This window comes from Barbus barbus, assembly GCF_936440315.1.
Source record: "Barbus barbus genome assembly, chromosome: 15".
NCBI lineage: Eukaryota > Metazoa > Chordata > Actinopteri > Cypriniformes > Cyprinidae > Barbus > Barbus barbus.
In genome coordinates this window covers 23572735-23590832 of record NC_136743.1, presented here as the reverse complement: position 1 = coordinate 23590832, position 18098 = coordinate 23572735, and the positions used below count along the sequence as shown (strand labels likewise).

Genomic DNA, 18098 nt, shown 5'->3' with positions numbered 1-18098 from the left:
TTATATAATTCAAAATAGAGACCAAAGATACAAAGTATAAAGTATATAAATGACAACAAAATACTAAATACAAATATTTTAAAAAGTCTTTAACAAAAATTTAAATTAAATAGCAGAAACTACTTCGAAACAGTTTTGTTTATTAAATAGTTCACAATAGATACACTATATATATATATATATATATATATATATATATATATATATATAAAAAACTTTAACAGAAAAAATTATTAACAGCAGAAACTACACTACTACTAAACTAAGAGACACAGAGAGCGAGTTAGCGGTTTGCTCTTCTTTGGCCTTTTCTGAGGCAGGCCTTGTGCAATGGCTTCCTCTCTATTCTTTTTCCTCCAGGCAGTTGTTCGAGGCACATCGTCAACACTGTCTGCGGCTGCGACCCTCTTCTGCTCAGAAAGCCATTGAGAAATGGTCTTTCCAGCTGAGGTGGCACAGAAACTTTTTCCTCTAAAGAAACTGTGCCCAAACCCGTCTCTTTGGCTGTCCGCACAATCTGCACGGATATCCCTTTGGATCTGCTCGCCCGTGCAATGGCTTTGTTGTGCATTAGGGCCTTTTTGTCCTCTTCGGCCCTCTTCTTTCTTCTCCAGGCTGTGGTCCTTGGCACCCGTTTAAGGGCTGCATCAGCTACAGCTGATGGAGGAGGGAGCACAGCCAGCGATGCACATGTAAGAACTATATAATGCAAAAATTCATAAATATATATTTTAGACATTTGTTTCTTTTTATATGAATTTATGCTTTTACATGTTTAAAAATCTCACCTGATACTTTGACATTTTTGAGCACTGGATGCCACTGCTTACTGGTGGATGGGGTGGCTTGCGGAGAAGACTCTCTCTGCAGGCCCTTCTTAGAAGATTTTCTCTTCAGTCTTTCCCGGAACCGGCTCCTCCTCTCGCTTTCCTCTGAGGAAATCACTGGAGGCCAGTGAGGTTTGTTATATTTGGTTTTTTTTGCTCTTTTCAGAAGATTTTGCCCTATGGACTCGCAAAGTTGTGTTGTCCAGGTCACTTGAAAGCCTCTGTCGGAACTTCTCGCGTCGTTCCTGCTCTCTTTTCAAAGATTGCAGGAGGCCATCTCTGTTTTCTGGGCATAATTAAATGCACAATTACACTGCCCTCTAAAGAAACCTGACTCTGAAATCAAACTGGCTGACATCTCAAATTGTAGGGCCACAACACTTATACTCAAGTAGGTGGGTGGGTCAAGGTGCACAGGGGGCCACACAGGGGCCAACAGAGAAGATTGTTCTGCATCGTTCGTGAAGGGGCCAAGCTAATCTTCTCTGTATAGACTTTGTAGGCGGATCGGCTGTTAGCATGAAACTTACACATTTTGTCCATCAAGATAATCTTCACAAAATAATATAACATTGATGAATTTTGAAGCCTAAATAAAAGTGCCAGAACTTAAAAGCTAAACTTAGGCTATAAACGAACTACACCACCACGGTCGCTCGCCTTCAACGTCACCACCACCGTGCTCCCGACAACTTTTTCAATCATATTTTTAACGTTCAGTGAAAATGATTTACACTGTATATGAATTTTAATCCATGCTACATGAACCATTTCATATAAACTGGAATAAATACTAAACTAGAGCCAAACTGAAATGAGGCATTGAAACACTACAATTAATAAATATTATAGTGAATAAATTAAATAATCTTAACTAAAGGACATTTGAAACCACGTATTTCTGTACATTTCGAAATAAGGTGCATTAAAAGTCAATAAATCCTTGAGTAATATGAATATTTTAATTAAAAACGTATCTCTACGTATTTCATCTATTAAATAACAGCAGAGTGAGTGAGTTTTTGGATATGGTAAGATTAAAGTTATTTTAGTGAACAAATTACCACATTTCTGCTTTCGATTTGTGAGGTTACACAAAATGTTATTTTATCCTTGCTTCTGGGAAATCCTCAATCTATATGCTTTCTAACAGCTTCATGTGGCCGTAAACATAAATTTTAATGTGACTAAGCACTATGCATCATTAAAGTTTCACTTTCACCACGTAAAGCCGGTAAATGTGGTGTTTACATGGATTAATCGTAATATGAGTTTACCTTATGGTATGAACCATGGTACGAACCCAGAATCTCCGCATCAGTAAGCGATAAACTCGAGCATCTTCCATCCGAAGACATGTGTTGCATTTCGGAGCAAAGCAAAAAAACATTGTCGAACAACTATATAAAATGCGGGAAACTATTCATTAGTTATTCTACAATTAATTGAATTCGAAATTATACTACAGCTGGAAAATACTGTAAATTGATGAACTGTTCGGCGTGATGACATTTAATGTCTCCGACAGCGCCTGTAGTCCCATTTAGCAACTTGTTAGCAACCGTATTTTTTAAGAAACATAACAGTTTTAAAAAATCACGAGGGGCGTAACTGGTGTGTTTTATGTCGTAGAATAAAACGTGAAAGTATCTTGAGCCTGTGTGAACGACGGACCTTATTTAAGGGATTTCACCAAAATCCCATTCAAAAAACCCATTGACTCTGGGACGATGGAACCAGAAGTGCTAAAATGCTAACTTGCTTCCGGGTTCTCGTCTACAAAGTGACATCATATAGTTCAGAAAAGTTTCTTCATCTCCAGATGATAAACTCGAGGATCATTCACCCATCCTGATTTAAAATACATGTACGCTTCAGTGCTCTTGTATGCCTTGAGGGACTCCCCGCTGTATGGAGAAGGATTGTGGACGAGGTAGATGTAAATGTCGCCAAAAGACATGTTTGGCAAGTTAACAACAGATTTCAGCGGGGTCAGAAGTTGATTCGGAAGTAAATACGGATCAAAACCCAAAATATCAATTTTCTTGTAATAGCGTTGCTTTTCTTTATCAGAGAGATGAGCGATTTTAACGTTAGCACAGCCCGTTTCTGCCATTTCCCCTGGAATCATAGACGTTCGTGGCGCGGGCGCTACGGTCCTAAAGATGGCGGCCACAACAAAAAGGTGACGTCATTGATACCCATGTATTGATCCAATTTTAATATATGTGCCGTCGCGGACATAATAGTTAATAATTTTACTGTAACACACTGTACTTTCACCAAATTTAGTTCACACATCACTGCTCTCATGCTGGTTATACTCAGTGGTGTGAAGTAACGAATTACAAATACTCACGTTACAGTAATTAAGTAGTTTTTATCAGTAATTGTACTTTTTTGAGTAGTTTAAAAATTGTGGACTTTTACTTTTACTTGAGTACATTTTAAGTGATGTATCGGTACTTTTACTCCGCTATTTTCCTCCGTTTGTGGTCGTTACATGCTTATTTTAATTTTTATCCATTAATATGATTGGATAGGGAGATAGTGTCTCGTGACTTTCGTCAAATCAAATTGTGGATAGAAAACTTTAACTGCCAACTGCTGTGTAGCCTATCATGGCTGCTGGAAGTGCATTCCTCAAGCATCAATGCAGTCACATCTTCCTCTAATATGTTAAGGTAAATTTTGGATTTCTGCTTACTAAATGATTTGTATATATGCTTGCCTATCTACACGACCTGAAATTTGGCGTGAGGTTGCGGGTATTGCGTACAGTGTTAACTCCCGCAAGTGCCACGTTCAGTAAATTCCCACTCACTTAAGAGCCGCGCGATTTGCGCTGCTTCGTCTCTCTCACGCGCGTTCAGCTGCAGTCACTTGGATAAGTTTTTGCTTATTGAACTTGTGGACTTTTGATGAGTTTGAGCGTGTGATGCGCGCTGTGAAAAAGTGTGTTGGAAACACTGTAAAACAGTTTGCAATATTGTACTCAAATTGAGGACCAATCTGCACCTTATTGATGACCTGTGGCGTTAATACTGCATCTGTGTCAGCGCGTGATGTAATAAAACTGCAGCTCATTAATAAATGATTTTTTATTTATTTTTTATTACATCTTTTTATGAACATTTCAACAAACAACATGCAACAAACAAACAAAAAAAAAACAATCAAACAATGCCCATCTCTTACAATGCTAGTGAAAAAATAAAAATAGTAAATAAAATAAAATGCGTTATTGCATACCAAAACTCAAAATATTGCTTAACGAGACATCAATATAATCCAGGTATGGAGTCCAAACTTGAGGAAAAGCTTCAGTAGACATATGAATAAGACAGGTTAAAAATTCTAAGGGAATCATTTCCTTAATAATCTTGTGCCATCCTTTCAAGGATGGGGGTTTGTCGCTGATCCAAGTTAACAATATATTTTTCCTGGCCGCAAAGGCTAGGATATCAAATAAACGTCTGTTGAATTTGTTCCGCAATTGTCCAACTGGAAGACCTAAAATCAAAGACAATGGGTCCAACTGTAGCTCACGTCCAAACATACGGCTCATGCAAACAATAACTTTTGACCAATAAACTCTAATAACAGGACAGTACCATAATAAATGGGTATAATTTCCCACCTCCACCTTACATTTAACACACAATGGTGAACTGCTTGAGTCAAACTTGCTTCTAAGAAGGGGTGTAATATGCAATCTATGCACAATCCTAAATTGAATAGCTTTGGCCCTATTGCAAATAGAGATCTTATTTGCCTGACTCCAGACCCGTTCCCATTCCTCCTCTGTAATGGTCAATTGAAACTCCCCCTCCCATAATCTTCTAAGCTCCTGGGTGTTCACCACTTCATATGAACAAAGACTGATATAAAAATATGAAATCTGCTTACATGACGGGGGATTCAGCAAAATCTTCTCTATATCTGACATGGAGGAGTTACTAATAAGAGTAGTGCTTTTAAAAATGTAATCCCTGATTTGAAGGAATCTAAAAAAATTAGATCTAGGCAGCTTATATTTTATAACCAAATCTTCGAAAGACATTAAAGAACCTTCAACAAACAAATCACCAAGTCTATATATCCCATAAGAGTTCCAAGTTTTAAAACCGGAATCTGAGAGACTAGGCAAAAACTCTGGGTTATTACAGATGGGGGTTAGAGTAGAAGACAGGTCAACCCTGCCCTCTATTTTACGTATAATAGACCAGGCCTTCCACGTATTACATACAATTCTGTTCTCACATAATGTCTTAATTACCTTGAAACTTCTAACAAATAATACATTTTGTAGAGGGCAAGATGACTGTGAAGCCTCCAAATCCAACCAAGTAGATTTAGGGTCCTCTTTAAGCCATTCGGCTATGAATTTAAGCTGACAGGCCAATTGGTATTTTCTAATGTTTGGCAAATCTAAGACCCCTGAAGAAGCTGCAATTTGGAAAATTTTAGTCTAGGCTTCCGCTTATTCCATATAAATGAACTAAGCCATCCGTTTAATTCCTTTATTCTTTTATTCGGCAATAAAATCGGTATCATCTGTAATGGATAAAGAAGCCTGGGCATTACATTCATCTTAATTACAGCAATCCTCCCAAGCCAAGAAAGAGGAAGATCTGACCATCTAATTAGATCATTACGAATTTTATCCAACAGTGGGATAAAATTAACTTTAGACAATTGACAGATCGTGGGGGTTATATTAATTCCTAAATATGTAAAACCAGATTCCGACACCGTAAATGCAAAGGAAGACATATCAATCACACGTGTGCTTGGGTGTTTCAAGTGCAAAGCGACAGATTTGGAGAAATTTATTTTGTACCCCGAAAATTTCCCAAATGAATTAATAATATCTACTAAACTTGGCACTGAATATTCAAAGTTTGAAAGAAAAAGCAGAATGTCATCAGCATAAAGGGAAATTTTATGCTCTTTAGCTCCCACTGAGACCCCAGAAATGGTTGCCTCCCCCCTAATCGCCAGTGCCAGTGGCTCTATCGCTAGAGCAAAAAGCAGCGGGGAAAGGGGACAACCCTGCCTAGTGCCCCGAAACAAAGAAAAATTGTCCGACCTGTGACCGTTAGTGACAACAGCTGCAAGAGGTGCGGAGTAAAGTAAACGAACCCAACGAATAAAGTTGTCACCTAGGCCAAACCTTTCTAGACTGTAAAATAAATAAGGCCACTCCACACGATCGAAGGCCTTCTCCGCATCTAAAGATATGATGAGGGTATCAATATTACAAATATGAGAAAGCTCAAGGACGTTAAAAAGCCGTCTAATATTGTTTCTAGAACTTCGACCCTTAATGAAACCTGTTTGATCTTCATCTATTATAGATGGAAGTATTCTCTCCAATCGTAAAGCAAGGATTTTGGAGAGCAGCTTTAAATCTACGTTCAACAAAGAGATCGGTCTGTAGGACCCACAGTTCTCTGGATCTTTCCCTTTTTTTAAAACAAGAGAGATATTGGCCTCTCTAAGTGACTGAGGCAACTTATTTATCTGAAAAGAATGGTCAAACATGGCTAACAGGGGATCTATTAACAAATGTTCAAACTCTTTATACACTTCACTCCCCAGGCCATCTGGACCTGGGGATTTACCAGACTGTAACCTACGTAAAGCCATTAGAGCTTCCTCTTTTGAAATGGGGGCATTTAGGACCATTCTTTGTTCATCAGATATAGTAGGGAGCGTTAAGTTGTCAAAAAAACTTTCCATAGCAGTATATTGTTGAGAAGAATATTCAGAATGACATAAATCAGAATAAAACTGCTTAAATGTAGAATTTATAACCCCAGAATCAAAAGATTTCTCTCCCATAGAATCCCTAATAGAGGTAATGAATTGTGGGCTAAATTTATTCTTTAATAGATAAGATAAATACTTATTAGGTTTATTGCCATGTTCATATAATCTTTGCTTTGAAAATAATATTTTAGTATTGACCCGCTGAGACAACAAAGAGTCTAGAGAGGCACGTATTGCACTCAGTTTCTCCAAATTGACAGAAGAAGGGTCATTTACATGATCTTCCGTAGCCTTTTTGAGTTCTTTTTCTAAGCATTCTTGCTTCTCTCCTTGTTTACGTTTTTTTGCAATAGAATATGAAATGACTAGTCCTCTGATGTAGGCTTTACAAGTCTCCCACAACAGGGATGAATCATCGATCGACTCCGAATTAATTGACCAGAAAATCTTGAATTCAGAATTAAGATATGAAAGAAACTTGTTTTCTTTAAGCATTAATGTGTTAAATCTCCAGCGCTTAGTAAATTTTGAAGGTTTTCCTACCAACATGTGTAGTGTTACCACAGCATGATCGGAAACAACATTGTTGCTTATAGTACAACTGGAGACATATTGCAGATTTGCACTAGGGACAAAGAAATAATCAATCCTAGAATATGATTTATGAGGAGGGGAGTAAAATGTAAATTCTGTTCGCAATGGATTAAGAGTACGCCACACATCAGTATAATCCAACTCTTCACACAAAGCAGATAATGTTTTAGCTTGCTTAGAGGGAGGAAGATTTTTTGAAGGGAGTCTATCCAATAAAGGATTCAACAAACAATTAAAATCCCCCCCAATAATCACTGTACCAGACGCAATATCTAACAGATCTGAAAAAGCCTTAGTGAGAAGCTCAGGAGCAAAGTTTGGCGGAGAATATATGTTTAAAAGGGTTATCTCCTCTCCAAACAATAAACCCTTAACAATAACATAGCAGCCTCGCTTATCCTTAATACTATTCAAAATCTTAAACTGTACATTTTTATTCACTAATATAGCTACCCCCCTACTACTAGTTGTGAAAGAGGAAAAATAAATATGACCTATCCACTTATGTCTAAGATTAGAGTGCTCCTTGTCATTCAAATGGGTCTCCTGCAACAGGGCCAAATCAACACGCTCTTTATTCAGCCAATCAAAAACCTTCCGGATTTTAATTTTACCATGCAAACCCCTTACGTTCCATGTGGAAACTCTTAAATTGCTAATAACCATCTATTCATATACATTTTAATGTAATGAGGGCATAGAAAGGCGAATAAAGATAAACGAAAGCTTTTCGTCGATACAATTCTCTGCACTGCAATTTCGCATACAGTAAAGAAACACAAATATACAAAAAAAAAAAAAAAAAAAAAACAATTCAAGCATTTCTGGGCAATAGAACATACACTGGAACTCTGAAACCACACATAACCAAACCATAGGGTAATAATAACCATAATAAAATAAAATTTAGAAAAGAAAAGGAGGCATTTTCCTTTCTCATATAAGGAATTCAAGTCCCAAATAGACATCCTTTCCGTTCAGAAAGTCCAAAACCGAACGCTTTCAAAACAACTCACCCAAGGAGCAAACAAGCGTACCCACATCGTCCGCCCCGCTCAGCAAAACTATTGAAAACGCAAATCGAATGAAGAGGGAAAAGAAACACACTCCATCCCTCACTTCAGCACAAAAGCGCCACAAGGCTTAGTGTGAATAGCCCGTTATTCAGGATTCAATCGCGGAGTTGTCCGGTGGAGATCTTTCAGTTGCAGCAGGTCGTACATGCAGCTCCTTCTCTGAAATAAATTCTGAGACCGCTGCAGGTGTGCCGAAGACCTTGGAGGTATTCCCAATTGTTACTCGCAGTTTAGCTGGGTATAACATTGCGTAGCGAGCTCCGATCTCCTGCAAGTGATGTTTAACCGAATCATATTCCTTGCGCTTTCGGAGCACCGCGGCGGAGAAATCTTGATAGAAAGATATCTTACTCTTCTCAAACAGCAGATTTCCATCCATGGACAACTTTCTACTTGCATCAAGAATCCTCTGTTTATCTCCGTAGTTATGCATGCGCACCACCATCGGCCTGGGCCTCTCCTTGACACCTGGTCTGGGCGCTAGAGTGCGATGAGCCCTTTCAATCTTGATGTAGCCTCCTTTCGTCTGCAAATGAAGAAACTCCGGGATCCATTTTTGTAGAAATGGCACCGTGTTAGAGCCTTCGGTCCCCTCTGGTAAGCCGAGAATGCGAATATTTTTGCGTCGTCCTCTGTTCTCTAAATCGTCTACGTGCTCAGTGAGTGATACAACTTGACTTTCAAGGGTTAGAACGCGTGCTTGCATACTCTCAGCTAACTCCTCCGCTGAGGCGATTCTTCGTTCGGCTTCATCCAGCCGAGCCTTGCAATTCTCCAGTTGTTGAGAGTGAATATGTACAACCTCGGCTAGAGGGTCGAGTTTGGCATCTATTGTTTTCTAAATCGTCTCCGTCATATGTTGAAACGCCTTCGCCATTGCCGGACTTAACTCAAGATCGTCGCTAACTTCCCCCTCACAATGTTCCGGAGAATCATGTGGCGCGGTCGGGGAAGAGTCCTTCTTTTCAGTTTTCTTTGCAGTACGAGGCATTTTCGAAAAAGATTGTGGCCAAAAAAATTCCAAAGACATAATACTACGATCACATAACCAAAGCCGTGGGGTTGCGTTCTACATAAATGAAATATTTAAGTAATTGGCTGATTGGAGCGGGAGCTCGTGAAAACCGCTGCTACTCCCTGTCCGCCATCTTGCGCCCCCCCCAATAAATGATTTTTTTAATTTATCTTTTTTTATCCATTTTATTCAATCCGCCTTCTATTAGCATGTGCACTCCCACATAAACAAATTTCAAGTTCAACACTTTTTGTTGCATTCAGTTGTGGATGCTGCTGATTCACCGAGACCCCGCGGCTCAGCAAGAGACGTGCGTTTGTGTTTTCATTTGAAAAAATTTCCCCAGAAATACTTTATTTAATGCATTTTTCCTTACAAATTGTTTTATCGACATAACAATTCGAGTAATGTATTTGTACATGTAATGTACATGATGCCATACTTCTAGAACAATGTGCATTTGTTAAAATTGTAACATAAATGATCAAGTCTTGTTTCTTTATTGCAAAACGCTAAAACTGGCACCGTTTTGGAGAGAAATGGGCTCTCATTTTAACCCATATCATGGTGTGTGATGCTGAACTATGAGTTTCTAATGGTGTTTGTATTTGCACTGTTCTAAACATTAATATTTTATGTGCAACAACAGCATGCTCTCAGTGGCCTTACACATTATTTTAAATCTATTTTTCAAACTTTATGATTTAAATGGGGATAATTGTACTGAGAATAACTTCTATATTTTCTTCAACTGAATACTGTTTCCGTGCTGTTTTGATGTGTTTTAAAGAGTTGGCAGTCAAAATCAATCAAAACTGCTGGATTATAGATATGCTTCATTCTTTATGACAAACAAGATAATGTGAATTCCAGAATGTACAACTTTTTTTAAAGGTGACCCTGCACAAAACCATAAGTTCAAAACATAATCTATACAAAGCTGAGTAAATAAGCTTTCCATTGATGTATGGTTTGTTAGGATAGGACAATATTTGTCTGAGATACAACTATTTGGAATCTGAGGGAGCAAAAAAATCTAAATATTGAGAAAATCTCCTTTAAAGTTGTCCAAATTAAGTTCTTAGCAATGCATATTACTAATCAAAAATGAAGTTTTGATATATTTACGGTAGGAAATTTACAAAATATCTTCATGGAACATGACCTTTACTTAATATCCTAATGATTTTTGGCATAAAAGAAGAATCAAAAATTTTGACCCATACAATGTATTTTTGGCTATTGCTATAAATATACCTCAGCGACTTAAGACTGCTTATGTGCTCCAGGGTCACACATGTATAAATTGCAGTGTACAGCGTTTATTATGACGGGGTAGAATCCACAGCTCAGTACTCACCGTACTTTCAATACTCATGAGTACTTTTAAATAGGCTACTCTTTTACTCTTACTCAAGTAGTTTTTTTGGACAAGTACTTTTACTCTACTCAAACTACATTTTTTGGAAGGTAATGGTACTTTTACTTGAGTATATATTTTCAGTACTCTTTCCACCACTGGTTATACTACAACACTAATTTTGAAAATAATTGCTTTTGCACATTTTTTTATGATTTTTTAAATTATGTAAAATAGTTCATAACTTCACTGTAACACACTGTACTGTGCAAACTGAACAGTGAACAGTGATGAGTGGACTGAATTTGGTGAAAGTACAGTGTGTTACAGTGTTGCTGTTAACTATTTTTCATAATAAAAATATAAAAAATGTGCAAAAGCAATTATTTTCAAAATAAGTACTATAGTATAACTAGAAGGAGAGCAGTGATGTAACTGAATTTGGTAAAAGTACAGTGTGTTAAAGTAAAGTTCTTAACTATTATGTCCAATATCATATGTTATTGAATATAAAAAAAAAAACAATCATAAAAATGATCCAAAAGCAATTATTTTCCAAATTAGTGTTGTAGTATAACCAGCAGGAGAGCAGTGATATGTGAACTGAATTTGGTGAAAGTACAGTGTGTTACAGTAAAGTTATTAACAATTATGTCCAATAAAATGAAGTTAATTCATATTTTTAATTATAAATAATCATACAAATATGCAAAAGCAATTATTTTCTAAATAAGTGTTGTAGTATAACCAGCAGGAGAGCAGTGATGTGTGAACTGAATTTGGTGAAAGTACAGTGTTTACAATAAAGTTATTAACTATATAATGCCCAGTTACGGTGAAATTATTGAATATTTAAAACAATAACATAAAATGACCCAAAAGCAATTGTTTTCAAAATTAGTGTTGAAGGAGAGCAGTGATGGCCCTGCTGTGAATTTGGTGAAAGTACAGTGTGTTACAGTAAAGTTATTAACTATTTTTCATAAAAATAAATCAATAGATATATTACAAAATAAATGTTGTATAACCAGCAGGAGAGCAGTGATGTGTGAACTGAATTTGGTGACACTACAGTGTATTACAGTGAAGTTATTGAGTATTTTATTAGTAACATTTTTCGCGTTTCGCACTTTGCAGACGGTCCCTTCGGACTTATCTCTCAGACGCCAGCGTAGGAAGAAGGAAAGCTTGTTTTCAGGAAAACTCGCTTGTAGCTCGTTTACTACACCACTGTGAATGAAAAGAGACGTTACTTGTGTGGTAAAAACGTTTTGCTCGTGAGTTATTGATCCAGAAAAGTCGAATCTGTCAAGTCCTTACCGAACTCCATCTCAGTAGGTGGCGGAAATGCGCTGTAAGTTAGTTTGCCAACCGCCACTAAGTGGAAAGAAGAAGAAGCCATAACAGTGGACGTGGAACGTAAACAGTACTATTCGCTGTTACAGCTATGGATCTGTCACTGTGAGAAAGCAGATATTAGTACTAAGACTGGGGAAAATACTACAAACCAATGAAGGAAGCTTTCGCTTAACGTAATTTGGATTTGACCAGTGAAGGAAATAAGTAACTTTCGATTGGCTCGCACGCTTTTCTAATCGTTTAAGTTATACTTGCGTTCAAATTACGTGCAAATGCTTACCAAATAGGAACACGTCTAGTTTAGCTATTGCCCTGCTCTCATATTCATCGGCTTCGCTCGCACGTCTACCTTTGAGATGGCTCCGATGGGCATCCGGCTGTCCCCGCTCGGCATAGCCGTGTTCTGCTTGCTGGGAGTTGGTGTGATCTATCACCTATATGCGGGAGTTTTATCCAGTAGAATCGCCTCATTCAGACAGAAAAGGACTGTGGATCTGAGAGACCTGCTCGCGCTATCCATGGAGGCTGCGGTGCAGGGCGGACGGGAGGTGAAGAGGATCAGGGAGGATAACACACTAGAGGAGAAGTCAAAGGGCAAAACAAAAGAAGGAGCCAGTGAAAAGCTCACGCTGGGTGATCTGAACTCCCACCGCAAGATGTTCTACTTGATCAAGAACACCTACCCTTATATACAGGTACAGGTGATCTAAGCTTGTGGATGGGATATGCTTTACCATGGTAACCATATTCTGCGGTTATTACTCATTTTACTAATGTAAACGTATAATATTCAATCATCTTGAAATACACCGTGTAGAAGCTGACTTTAGTGAATATAGTCATGGACGGTTGAAGTGCATTTAGTTACAATAAAATTGTTATATAAAAAAGTAAGGGCACACGTAAAACGTTAATTTGCTTAGCAAATTTATTAATTACTATTCATCCGCTAGACGATATAGTTTCTAACATAACATAACAAATATGACGATCTGCTATAGTGCAACAGTCGGGTTCCGGTTTAACTGGGCTGCATCCGAAAACTGAAAAGGCAGCATTCAAAGGCAAGAAGGCATCAAGGCACGTCCGATTCCAAAGATAGCTTCACTTCCTGTCTCATGAGATACCTTAATCTGATCGATTTTTGATGGCAGCATAGATGTATCCTTCGCTAACTTAACTTTTTGGTGACCTTGTTATCTGGTGACCAACTTCCTGGTTCAGGTCTCTGCTCCAGATGTGATGGAACGAAGGCCGCAGATTCGCCGATTCTGAAAGAACTAACTGATGTGATATTAAGTTGTCTAATAAACGCACCCTTGCTCATTACATGATTTTGATATTCTTGTAAAGATAATGGTATGGTCGCCCGTAGCGGCTGAAGTACGGAAAATAAACAAAATTTTTTGTTTGGCATGGGTTTCGAACACGCTAAAAGACACTGCGCCAACTGCATTTTTGGATTATGACTTAATTTGACATTTATGGTTTATGAAATTAAAGTACATTACATGGAGTGTGAGTCAATGGTAAATCTGTTGCTACTATGGTTTAATTACAAACGCTATCATTAAACTGTATTTACTATAGTAAAAACTTGGTACATTTTCTTAAGAAACTAGGCGATGTCTCATTTGATGAATGCAATAACGTTATTTCCACATTGTTTTGCCGTGTTATGGATCAACTGGGGATTGTGTTAACTGGGGACATGCACGTGCACGCTAATAGTTTTACCTGAGTTTCCAGCAGATGTTGGACCTCCACAGATTCGTCACAGGGAATTTTCAACAGACCAATTTTCAAAGCTTTCCACGTTATTTGTGAATGTTTGTATGATTATTGGACACTGTTGTTTCCCCTGTCAATGTTCCAATGTATCAGACGACGTTTAAGGGAAGTTTTAATGCGTTTTCACTAGAGATGCACTGATTGCAATTTTCTTGGCCGATTCCGATTTTTTTTGTAAGTGTGACCTGTCGATACCAATTTTTGCCGATTCCGATTTTCTTTCTAAGAACTATAATTGACAGCATAAACTAACAAAAATCTGTGCAAATTTCAATTTATATAATAAAAGAAATTATTAAATATTACAATTCCCCCAATCTGGACTAAGTTACAGATTTTTTCTCACTTAAACAACTCTCAAAATAAAGTGCTCTGTGACTGGAAGACAAGAAATGGCTAACTTAAAATGAATTGCTGTAACAAAACAGATGTCATTTTCCACTATGTTTATAAATGGTAATTTTTTCCCCCTAACCTCATTAAATGTGCCATCTTTCACATCAAATTCTTACTTTGTTTCAATTAATTCAGTTTGCATAATAAGTAACTGTAGAGTTGTTATTATTGAAATGAAATTAGTATTAACAAACTTTATCTTTCCACTGCTGAGGAAACAGAATCTGCATCTGAAGTGGCATTAAATGCATTTAGATAGTTTGGTGAAGCTGAGGTGCCATAAATGCATTTACACTGCAAAATGTCAAATGCATAAATAATTTTTATAAGGTTTTTTTATTTTTTTATTTTAACCACAAGTAAATGTTGAAAAAATGCAATGATACTTTTAAATATGACTAAACCACCAGTAGGTGGCGGCAAGTGTCTGTTTTAATGAGTGAGTGAGTCATTTATTCATTCATTCAACCGATTCATTCAAACGGCTGATTCATTCAGAAACAAGGCAAGTGACTGTCCTTATGAATGGACCACAGAATCATTGACTCACTTGATTCGTTCAAAAATGTGGATTCATTCAGTAACGAAACACACAATAGTTCTGTTGTGGCTTTGATCTGAACTATTTTCGTCAGTGAAATTGAGCAAAAACAGTCAATATGTTGTCTAAAATCTAAGTCACTTAATTTTAACTTCTTGTTTATTTAAATACTATTGTATAAAATCATTGTCACGTTGCAATCGTGTTGATATTGATATTCGGGGAAACATCATGGCGGTATAATGTTGCTTATTTAAATCATATATTGAAAATATCCTTTTTTCTTCTACAGCAGTATGCATCTTTAAATTTATGTGAGTTATTTTGTGTGTGCTGTCTCTCTCATGCTCACTCAGACTGTGCAAGCCTCGTCTGGCACGACATAAGTACATTATCAGTCGCCGTTTACACTGAATGCAATTAAAATTAGAATCATTCTCAGGCGAAACGGACTGTGAGTGTGTGCGTGGCTGTGACGTCATTGCCTGCGCTGCTGGCAATAAAAGAATCGGCTCCGAATCGGTGAGACGTGAGACTGCGAAAAATCGGACAATGTCCGGCCATCTGTTCGTGACGTCAAGCTGAAGCGAACTTGGGTTCTGCAGCAGGACAATGATCCAAAACACACCAGCAAATCCACCTCTGAATGGCTGAAGAAAAACAAAATGAAGACTTTGGAGTGGCCTAGTCAAAGTCCTGACCTGAATCCTATTGAGATGCTGTGGCATGACCTTAAAAAGGCGGTTCATGCTCGAAAACCCTCCAATGTGGCTGAATTACAACAATTCTGCCAAGATGAGTGGACCAAAATTCCTCCACAGCGCTGTAACAGACTCATTTCAAGTTATCACAAACGCTTGATTGCAGTTGTTGCTGCTGAGGGTGGCCCAACCAGTTATTAGGTTTAGGGGACAAGCACTTTTTCACACAGGGCCATGTGGGTTTGGATTTTGTTTTCCTTTCATAATAAAAAACTTCATGTTGTGTTTACTTGTAATCTTTGATTAATATTTAAATTTGTTTGATGATCTGAAACATTAACAATATCGGTCGATCACTAGTTAAAGTTATTACACTATAAACTGTCTAAAGTTGTTACTGTACAAAGCACAGTAAACTATTTCTATAATATTGCACTACTGTTATTTTGCATAGAATACATTGTTCTATCAATACTTGCACACACTCATCCAGCTGTATTTATTTATTTATTTATTACCACTGTTCTCACGTCTCTGCTGTTCATAATGTGTATATATAATCCCACATTGCTCTGTTCATAATGTACATACAATCCCTACATTGCATTCCTATTTATATTCTGTATATACTCTGCTCAATACTGTATATAGCAATTCCACTGTACATTCTGTAAATCATATCTTCATTTACTCTGCACTTATATGTATATAAAACACTATATTCTTGCACTTCTGGTTAGATGCTAACTGCATTTCATTAGCTCTGTACTTGTACTCTGCATAAATGACAATAAAGTTGAATCTAATCTAATCTAATATTGATTTTTTTCCATTACCGATACCGATACCAATTATTTGCTTGTTTATGTGGACGATAACCGATATGCAGAACCAATATTTATTTACTGTTATAAAGTAAATAAATAACTGAGTGAAATAAGTCCATACTTCTCTTAGGGGTTTCCTCCTTTCAGTCATCTTAACAACAACGAAAAAGGTTGAAAATTAACAGTCTTTCATGTTAAATTTAATCTTCACATTACAACAATAAAACATTTTATTTATAAAAAGCATCATCAGCAACACTGATATTAAAAATAAGCAAAAGAATGTCTAATGTTTTCAAATGGAGAAAATAAAGGACATATCAACTTAATTTTAAACTACAGTTTTAGTAGGTTTATAAGATGTTTAATAGGCTAAAAAGTGAAGAATAATTCACTGAATAATATTCTCTGGAATACTGAAATAGGCTATAACAAACAAAACATTGTATTTTATTGCATTTCTCAACTGGTATGTTATATCAGAATTATTAAAATGTTTTTGTCATTCTAGATTATGAAATGTCTGCTGACAGCGCGGTTTATCTATGCATTTAACGTTACACAGAACAATACTCAAACTGCGATCGCTCGTGGAGATAATTCCAAAAATAACAAATTATAATTGTTCCTGCTAGTAAAGCAATATACTCAAGAGCAATATATTTACAATATATATTCAGGTTGTATATCATGAAATTAAGCTTGATGTGTTATTGAAATCTATGGTATTGTTGTAATCTTTTGATGTCTAATTTTTCCTGATCACTATTGTTTAGTTTCACAGGCTTGGTGTGATTATTTAGAATTTAGGATCGTTTACTCAATGCCTTAACCACGTAATAGATAAAATTGATATGTACTTTGGGTATTAGATTAGATTAGATTAGATTCAACTTTATTGTCACTGCAGAGTACAAGTACAGAGCCAATGAAATGCAGTTAGCATCTAACCAGAAGTGCAAATAAAGTATATAAATAGATATAAAAATGTGTATATACATTCAGTTCTTATGACATAGTGCAAGTTATGAGGTAGATGGGGAGAGACTAGCTCAGTGCAAATGACTGTACATACAACTTAGGTTGCAAGGAAATATAAACAGAAGGTGCATTATAAAGAGAGGTATGTAAGTAACATATGTTTGTATATGGCCAATGACCTTAACGGCCTCCGGAGGTAGAAATGTGCAAGGGAATGTGCAAAGTGTCAGAATGTGCAAAACAGCAGGAATAAAAGAACATTGTGAGTGAGGAGTGCAGACAGGTTATTGAACAGTGCAGTATTTGTTATTTTTTTTATTTTTTATATAACCATTAGGTGGTCCAGTGTTCAGCGCCTGAGATTGGAGTTCAGTAGGCTGACAGCTGAGGGAAAGAAACTGTTCCCGAGTATTGCAAACAGGTGTGGCAGTAATCAGGCCTGGGTGTGGCTAGGGAAACTGAACTCAGGTGTGATAAACCACAGTTATGTTTTAACAGGGGGGGCAAACACTTTTTCACACAGGGCCACGTGGGTTTGGATTTTGTTTTCCCTTCATAAAAAAAACCCTTCATTTAAAAACTGCATGTTGTGTTTACTTGTGTTATCTTTGATTAATATTTACATTTGTTCGATGATCTGAAACTGTGTGACATGCAAAAAAATAAAAAAATCAGGAAGGGGGCCAACACTTTTTCACACCACTGTATGTAATGTTGTGATTCACCTCGTAGCTGGGGGCTGTTCCATAAAAGACGCTAAGAAAAGCAGGGATTAAAGTCCAAAACCTGACTTGAAATAACCTAACAAATCAATCGGGACTAAAGCGGTTCCATAAACGACAATTCAAGTTCACG

General features: G+C 37.0%; 1 protein-coding gene and 1 long non-coding RNA gene across 3 annotated transcripts in view; one reads left to right on the top strand and one right to left on the bottom strand.

Moving 5' to 3' along the window:
* Positions 1–18098, bottom strand: part of LOC306881630 — a 494310-nt gene that overhangs the window by 370080 nt on the left and 106132 nt on the right. The window lies entirely within an intron of this gene.
* The window catches only part of LOC306881627 (inositol monophosphatase 3-like), a 31733-nt gene continuing 25443 nt past the window's right edge, over positions 11809–18098 (top strand). The window contains exon 1 of one of the 2 annotated variants that reach the window (XM_079435799.1): positions 11809–12701. In XM_079435799.1, coding sequence (XP_079291925.1) covers positions 12363–12701 — 339 coding nt within the window. In that variant the 5' untranslated portion in view covers positions 11809–12362. The remainder of the gene's footprint in view (positions 12702–18098) is intronic. The other variant, XM_079435800.1, reaches the window with a different exon arrangement.